General features: G+C 42.7%; 2 protein-coding genes across 2 annotated transcripts in view; both read left to right on the top strand.

The window, feature by feature from the left end:
• The first annotated feature begins 503 nt into the window (after positions 1–503).
• Positions 504–6281, top strand: DDX5 (DEAD (Asp-Glu-Ala-Asp) box helicase 5). The gene is made up of 13 exons (XM_010002787.1): positions 504–520; positions 792–957; positions 1102–1198; positions 1284–1417; positions 1537–1602; positions 2075–2216; positions 2297–2457; positions 2632–2804; positions 2992–3102; positions 3331–3392; positions 3471–3530; positions 4777–5001; positions 5512–6281. Exons 1-13 carry the CDS (start codon positions 504–506, stop codon positions 5892–5894), a joined length of 1797 nt encoding a protein of 598 aa, XP_010001089.1. The 3' UTR covers positions 5895–6281.
• A 1052-nt stretch (positions 6282–7333) lies between these two features.
• Positions 7334–8000, top strand: part of POLG2 (polymerase (DNA directed), gamma 2, accessory subunit) — a 6829-nt gene continuing 6162 nt past the window's right edge. The window contains exon 1 of the mRNA XM_010002786.1: positions 7334–7406. Within this exon, the coding sequence (XP_010001088.1) occupies positions 7334–7406 (73 nt within the window). The remainder of the gene's footprint in view (positions 7407–8000) is intronic.

The raw sequence follows: 8000 nt of genomic DNA, 5'->3' as shown, positions 1-8000 counted from the left end.
GCCCCGCCATGCGTGGACTGAGGGGAAATCAAAATGCCGGCTGCTGCTGCCTTTGTTCCTCCTCCCCCCGCCCAGCTCAGGCTCTAAAATGGCAGCGGCTGGAAAATGTGGCGTAGACAGAAATGAGAGACAAAGGAAACAGCGCTGGCAGGAAGCAGCGGCCGCTCAGCCAGGTCCCCTCTGGGAGCGCTGTGTTGTGCTGGGGAGGATCGTTCCCAGCGCCCGCCCGGGCGAAATTGGGGAGAAATCGGGGCGAGGAGGGAGCCCCGCGAGCCGATCTAGTCGAGCGGCTTAGAGCTGCTTCCAGCTGCGCCCGGGGCTCTGAGCTGAGCCCGTGCCGAGCGGAGAGATCAAACCTGAAATGCTAACGTGAAGGGCACGGCTTCATAAAATGTCATTACTGAGAGATCTCTTTTATTTTGGGAAGCAAGAAAACGGTTTCTGGGGAAGTTATCCCAAGGTTTTGTAACTGCCCCTGCCCCCTTTCTGCAGACAGACGCTCCATGGGAGTGTCACATGGGTGGGACACCATTTTGATCATGGGGCAATACAAAGGTGTTAATGTCCTTACTTGGCCTATGTTGTAACTTGCTAATGGGCCTTCTGAGGCCCAGTTGTAGATAGCAGGTTGTGGTATCTGCAACTTAAGTATCTTTTTGGAAGTTTCAGTATCCTGTGGCGTTTATAAGTGAATCCTAGAGTTACAACGTGGACTGCAGAGATATCATTTAAATTTTTTAGGAAGGGGATCAAAATGTTTTTCTTGAATTCTATGTTATGATCTTCTCTAGGTTTGGAGCTCCCCGTTTTGGAGGAAGTAGAGGTGGACCCCTCTCTGGGAAGAAATTTGGAAACCCTGGGGAAAAACTTACAAAAAAGAAATGGAATTTAGATGAGCTGCCCAAATTTGAGAAGAACTTCTATCAAGAACATCCTGATGTAGTTAGACGTACTGTGGTATGTACCCTGTCCAGCTTAGGCAAAAGTAAACAAATAAGTGCAAACATGCTGAGGGTCATGAGGCCTACCAGGCATGGAGGGGGTGACTTCAAATATTAGTTTGGTATCAAAACTTACAATACTGGGGTGTTTGTTTTGCAGCAAGAAGTTGAACAATACAGAGCAAGCAAAGAAGTCACAGTTAGGGGCCATAACTGTCCAAAACCAATTATAAACTTCTATGAAGCTAACTTTCCTGGTAAGTAAAGACTAGCATACTTACTATGTTTACAGACTTGTTTAAGACAAAGTTCAATTTGTTAAGTTTCAATTTTCTCTTCAAGCAAATGTAATGGAAGTAATTCAGAGGCAGAACTTCACTGAACCAACTGCTATTCAAGCACAAGGATGGCCTGTTGCCTTGAGTGGGTTGGATATGGTTGGAGTGGCACAGACTGGATCAGGGAAAACACTGTCTGTAAGTTCTATAGCCTGGAATATTGCTGGATTTCAGTAGTGAAAAATATGTCCTGGCCTGGTGCCAGCTGAACACTTCTGGGAAGAGATTGTAATAAGACTTTTCTTTCTTCCAAACAGTACTTGTTGCCTGCTATTGTGCATATAAATCACCAGCCATTCCTGGAGCGAGGAGATGGACCTATTGTGAGTATTCCTAAATGAAATGAGTTCTTAATTTCTAATTAATGGAGTACAATTGTCCATGCTCCTAAGACCACATAGCTGCATTATGTTTCTTTGTATGGCTAAAGTGGTTCCATGTTTTGGTATTCTCCCAAGAACATTCCATAAGCTCTGGTTGGATTGTCCTTAAAAGTGTACAGAACAGGGCTAGATTCTCCCATTTTGGAAATAGCTATTCCCTGGAAGCTAGTGTCTTTCAGATGTCTTAACACATAGCAAAGGGCAGTGTTTGGTCATTAAGATGCTAGATTATTTAGTTTGCTGGTTTGGGCTACTTAAATCCCCTTCAGTCATTCTGGCTGAGGGAGTATACCCTGGAGTATAACATGGCAACCTTTCCATTTAACACTAATGTCACACTAGAACTTTAAACTATGTCCAATAAACTAAATAGTTTATTAAGCTAAAAGCTGGGCATCTTACTTATTCCTAGTGTCTCGTGCTGGCACCAACTCGTGAGCTGGCTCAACAAGTGCAGCAAGTGGCTGCTGAATATAGCAGAGCATGTCGTTTGAAGTCCACATGTATCTATGGAGGTGCTCCAAAGGGACCACAGATCCGTGACTTAGAAAGAGGTATGGAGAAGCCCTGCTGCATCTCTGTATGAGGCAGTGTGGAAGCCACTTGAGCTGACTTTATGCTGCTTGGATTTTAGGTGTGGAAATCTGTATTGCAACACCTGGAAGACTTATAGACTTCTTAGAAGCTGGAAAGACCAATCTCAGGAGATGTACTTACCTTGTCCTTGATGAAGCTGACAGGATGCTTGACATGGGATTTGAACCTCAGATCAGAAAAATTGTGGATCAGATAAGAGTAAGTATCAATGGTTCATATGTTTATCACTATTACAGAAACAAATGCTCCTTTGCTTATTAAGGCAAGGCAGTGCAGTTAACTTTTAGAGGCTTATCTGGACAGATTGGGTTTTTCTGGTTGGGCATTTTGACTTGTCTATTGATCCTGTACTGACCTAGTCCCCTCCTCCAGCCTGACAGGCAGACTCTCATGTGGAGTGCCACATGGCCAAAGGAAGTAAGGCAGCTGGCTGAAGACTTCTTGAAAGAATATGTACACATCAACATTGGTGCGTTGGAACTGAGTGCAAACCACAACATCCTGCAGATTGTGGATGTGTGTCATGATGTAGAGAAAGATGACAAGTAAGTAGTCAGTGGGGACAAAGCATTCAGCATGTTTTTAATGGTTAATTTTGGTTTGTGGAATGAATTTGTCTTGATGGGGTTCTGACACTAGTCAGAAAACAGTAAAAAAAATGTAAAAATCAGGTTGTTTAAACTGTTTCAGTACAAACCAATCCCTGCCCTAACTATCAAATCTTCATCATAGACTTATTCGTCTGATGGAAGAAATAATGAGCGAGAAGGAAAACAAAACAATTGTTTTTGTGGAAACAAAAAGACGGTGCGATGATCTCACCAGGAAGATGAGGAGAGATGGGTGAGTCTGATCTCTTCAGCTTCACTGAGGCACTCCAGTAGTCTGAGCTCTTGGTTCTTCATGAGCAACCAGATGTGCTGTCAAAGCAGTCAAATACAGTGACACCAGGTGTTGGTGACAATGCTGTAACTAACTCTCAGAAGCTATTTACAGCCTGCCAGTAGCCCTGTTTTTGGCTACTGAAACTGCAGGTAATGATTTAAAGTTAATCAAGCTCTGTATTTTCAGGTGGCCAGCGATGGGTATTCATGGAGATAAAAGCCAGCAGGAACGGGACTGGGTTCTAAATGGTGAGTATTTCTGCAGTTTCTACAGACACATGATCTGTGTTGCTGAATGAAGAAACTGAGGAGCTGCTTGTTTTTCAGAATTCAAACACGGGAAAGCACCAATCCTGATTGCTACAGATGTTGCATCCAGAGGTCTAGGTTAGTACAACTCGTAATGCCAGTTGCCCAAAGCTATTTAAAGAAAGTCTATTGCTTTCTTTAACCTCTGCATTTTTCTAAGTTTTCTTCACATAAAGGTGCAGTCTTTGTGGCAAGGCCTAGGCATGACAATCGGAGGACTCGAGGGGGATGGAGGACTAGTGGAAGTGATCGGCTGGCTGCTTCCAGTCAAATAGAGAGGTGAAAGCTGAGAGCATTGTGTGCCAGTAATCTTCAAAAGGCAAAGATCATCCTTTTAAACTACTACCCCATAAACTGTTCTCTCATGAAATAAGCAGTTTCATTCACAGTTCACTTTGCCCTGGTATTTCTTTTCTCTCCATGCTTTGCATGATTTGCCATGGTGCAGTACTGTTAGTTTTGTGCATACTGTCTGCTGTGATCTGTGGGTCTTTGAATTTCAGTGAGTTTGCTGAAATGTTGAAGAAAATTATTACAATGTTCAATGAAATTTTTTTTCAACCATGAAATGGAGAGAGCAGCTTTAAAATGTACTAAGCCTTGTACAAATTGGTGAGTACTGGCACATGAAATCTGAGAAAAAGCCCACCTCTCACTTTAGCAAGTGGGGCAGGAAAGCAAATGGCTTTTCAAATGCCTTTGAAAGTCGAAGTTCCTCCACCTATACATAGTCGTCATGTCGAGACCTGCCAGAGAGAGACACATTCTCAAGTGAACCCTGGCTTCTTGGAAGCGCTTGCCTAGACGAGACACAGTGCATAAAAACAACTTGGTGACTTTGGGGGGACAGGTATGTTTTTCTTGCAGCTGCGGTTCAAAGGTCTTGGCAAGACGTGCAGTGTGGCCCCTTTTTTTTGAGCTTCTAATGAGTGTGTATGTGAAGGACCTTGTATGTTTTTACTCTAAGGTCCTCAAATGAGCACATGAAGAGGCTGCTGTGAGCTTTAGTGGCCCTACTGCAAGAAGCATTCAGATGTCACTTGATGATTTGTAGAGGGGACTCTTGAGTTGGGAATGACAAGCAAATGCATACTCCTTTATGGTAAGGTTTTGGATCACAGGGTGGGTGATGAGACGGGAACAGACGGAGTGTGCATAACTTTCTCTTCCACAATACTCATGCAGAAATGGATAATTCTAACACTGTTCTTTGCAGCCATTATTTCCTTTTAAAGTTCTATTGTCTAATGTTTATCTTCGATTTGGCTGTTGTGGTGTGCAAAACTTTGTACCTTGCTTTTTGCCACACTGCAACACTTTACAGATGTGGAAGATGTGAAATTTGTCATCAATTATGACTACCCTAACTCCTCAGAGGACTATATCCACCGAATTGGACGAACTGCCCGCAGTACCAAAACAGGCACAGCATACACATTCTTTACTCCTAACAATATTAAGCAAGTAAATGACCTCATCTCTGTGCTTCGGGAGGCTAATCAAGCCATCAACCCCAAATTGCTTCAGTTGATTGAAGACAGAGGTTCAGGTTAGTACTATTCTTGACTACAGTGCATAGGTTTCTTCTCAGAATTAAATGGAAACTCAAATTCCAACTCCAGCCTCCAGAATGGATGTAAAAGGTGGCTTAGCCACCAGTTGTGGTGAGCTGAAAAGGTATTTCCTAACACCAGTAGCAAAAAGGCCAACATGGGTGCACTTGTGAGTAGTGCTGGCCAAAGATTATGCATTTCAGAGTGTTTGCTCTGAAATTTAACCCTTCAGGGCTCACATTTTTGGCCTTCTCTGATATGGCTAAGGAGGATGGACATAAGTGTTTCAGGAGCAAGATGAAAGTTATTTTTTTTTTGTCACAGGGGAGAATGCAACTTTTCAGGCAGCTTTCTCTTCTAACTAGAGAAGCTTAGCACCTGGAAAGCTGTGCTAGATTGGCCTTGCTGGGACAGAAAGGGAGTATTTTTTCTTAGGTGAACTCATTTGGTGGCATGTGAAATGTGGCCTTCCTGCTGTGTAACTGTGTCTTGTCTTTTTTGAATAGGTCGTTCCCGAGGTGATCGCCGTGACAGATACTCTGCGGGCAAAAGGGGTGGATTTAGTAGTTTTAGAGAGAGGGAGAACTTTGAGAGAAACTATGGTCCACTAGGAAAGAGAGACTTTGGAGCAAAAACTCAAAATGGGGCCTACACTGCCCAGAGTTTCAGTAATGGAACACCTTTTGGGAATGGCTTTGCAGCTGCAGGCATGCAGGCTGGCTTCAGGGCTGGTACCCCTGCCGGGGCGTATCAGAACGGCTACGAGCAGCAGTACGGCAGTAACATTGCCAACATGCACAATGGCATGAACCAGCAGCAGTATGCATACCCTGCCACTGGTGCTGCTCCCATGATAGGGTACCCAATGCCCACAAGTTATTCCCAATAACTTAGTGTATTTAAATGTCTCAGTTTTTCATAATTGCTCTTTATATTGTGTGTTATCAAAACAGGATAGTTATTTAAGAAATGGGAAATGCAGAAATGACTGCAGTGCAGCAGTAATTATGGTGCACTTTTTCGCTATTTAAGTTGAATATTTCTCTACATTCCTGAAACAATTTTTAGTTTTTTGTACTAGAAAATGCAGACAGTGTTTTCAAAGTTAAATGTACAGTGATTTGAAATACAGTAACAGAAGGCAGTGCATGGCCTTCCAATAAAGATATTTGAAGACCGAATTTTCTTTCGGATGGCAATTTTCTCAACATATGCACAACTTTACATTAATGGAATGTCAAATGTTTTTATATTAAATTCTAGAAAGGTTTCTCAACTGTGTCTGATTAAACATTTACGCTTATACAAAAACCAGCCTTGCCTTGATTGGGCTAGATTGCTTAGCATGGCAGGCTCTGTTTGGATGGGGAAGAAAACTAAAGCTGGCTTCAAAGTAACTGTTGGAAACTACTCTTCCTTGTCTCAGGAAGACAGTTTTTGGAAAAGATCCACTGGAGTGACGGCATAGCTGTAAAAGTCTTGCTGACCAAAACTCTGCAGTGGTGTTGCTGATGAGCTGCTATGAGCATAGGAAGCTTTTGCAGCACCGTAACTGTTGCCTTCACAAGAACATTTGTGCAGACCAGGCTTGAGTGTGATGTATCTCCAGCTGTCAGGCCTTGTGAGTTAGCATGCAGGCTTACTATGAGCTTCAGAGAAATGGGAAGATCTTAGTATTAAAACTTATAATTATACTTAAACTGGTATTGAGCAGTGATTTATTTATGGAAGTGGGGGGAGGGAAGTGGGCTGTTGATCTATGAGCATTTAAAGGTAATTTTTTCAAGACTTTTAAGTGCATGCAAATGACTAATCTCAAAGTGCTGCCCCTGCTAAGCAAAACAACAGCATTTCCTTGTCTTGGAGCACAGTTGAAATAATCTTGATCCTGGGGTTAAAGTACACTGTACTTTCAAGTACTGCATATTGAAGTTCCAGTTAATGCTTTCAGTTCCTTCCTTTCACTTGTTTATTAGTAACAACGATTAGTTAGAATTTTAACTGCTTACCTACAGCTTGATGTATTCAAGGTTGAATCTGCAAGAAGTGAGGCAAGATTCTGTCTAGGTTATTTTGAACCCAAGTCAAGACTTTCTCCTATGCCCTTAGATCTTTTTGCTAGTCTGTGTTTGGCTCTTGGTGATTGTTTTGTTTTCCTCTGGGGCTCAGCTTCTGATATTAATTGAAGCCTAGAGCCTCTTAATTTGTATTTCTGCCTTTTCTGTGGAGTTCTGTAGGTGGATGGTTGTTTCATGATCATTCCCTGTTGCTATGAGAATTTCAGCTGTAGTCTTGAAGTATAACAAGTCTAAAGATGCAGTTGATAACATGGAAAGGGTCTTTACTCAGCTTTGCAACACTGCCCTTGCCCAGTGCTACCACTGCGAAGACAAGGAAGCAGGTAGTTATTTATCTTTGAAATATGTTAACAGTTCAGTTGCCTGAAACAAAACATAGAGGAAGCTCGTTTTTGTTAAAACTTGATACCAAAAAAAATACAGAATTAAAGTTGACAGAGTGAGGTCTTTGTGACTGATGCAAAGAAAAAAGGGCTTCTTTCTCCTTTTAAGTGGGAGATGGCAGTGACCACACTTACGTGAAACCCAGAAAGGTGTTTGCAAGTTGTACTGGTTCAAAGTGCTTTGGACACCTAATCAGGAAATAACAGGAAATCCACCTTGTGACTTCAGTAGAGGTTTTCTTAAGGTTGTGGAGTCTTGGTGGATTTAAGTGTTAATGAGGTGGAAGCTGGCACCTGCCAACTAAGCTACCTCTAGAAGCTGAAGGAATTTTAAACGGCTTAAAAAGTTCTGCATTCTAGCGATATGAGTGTGGTTTTGCTCAAAATGAGGCACAGCTCTGAAAAACAAAGCCACGACTTGAATTTTTTTGCCTCATGGTGTTTCCAAATACCTAGAGCGAGGGGGAAGTGTCCCCTGAGGGGCAGGGGGGGCACTGCCCAGTGCTGCAGCTCTGCTAAGCGGCTAGATCGGGC

This window comes from Chaetura pelagica, unplaced genomic scaffold, assembly GCF_000747805.2.
Source record: "Chaetura pelagica isolate M959 unplaced genomic scaffold, ChaPel_1.0 scaffold47, whole genome shotgun sequence".
NCBI lineage: Eukaryota > Metazoa > Chordata > Aves > Apodiformes > Apodidae > Chaetura > Chaetura pelagica.
This window is presented reverse-complemented; position numbering and strand designations above follow the sequence as displayed.

Bases quoted from the DNA above. Each gene is read 5' to 3' on its own strand.
- DDX5 (XM_010002787.1), top strand. The intron at 1,603-2,074 runs GTGAGTATTCCT...ACTTATTCCTAG, and splicing joins AGCGAGGAGATGGACCTATT to TGTCTCGTGCTGGCACCAAC. The intron at 3,531-4,776 runs GTTAGTACAACT...AACACTTTACAG, and splicing joins TGTTGCATCCAGAGGTCTAG to ATGTGGAAGATGTGAAATTT.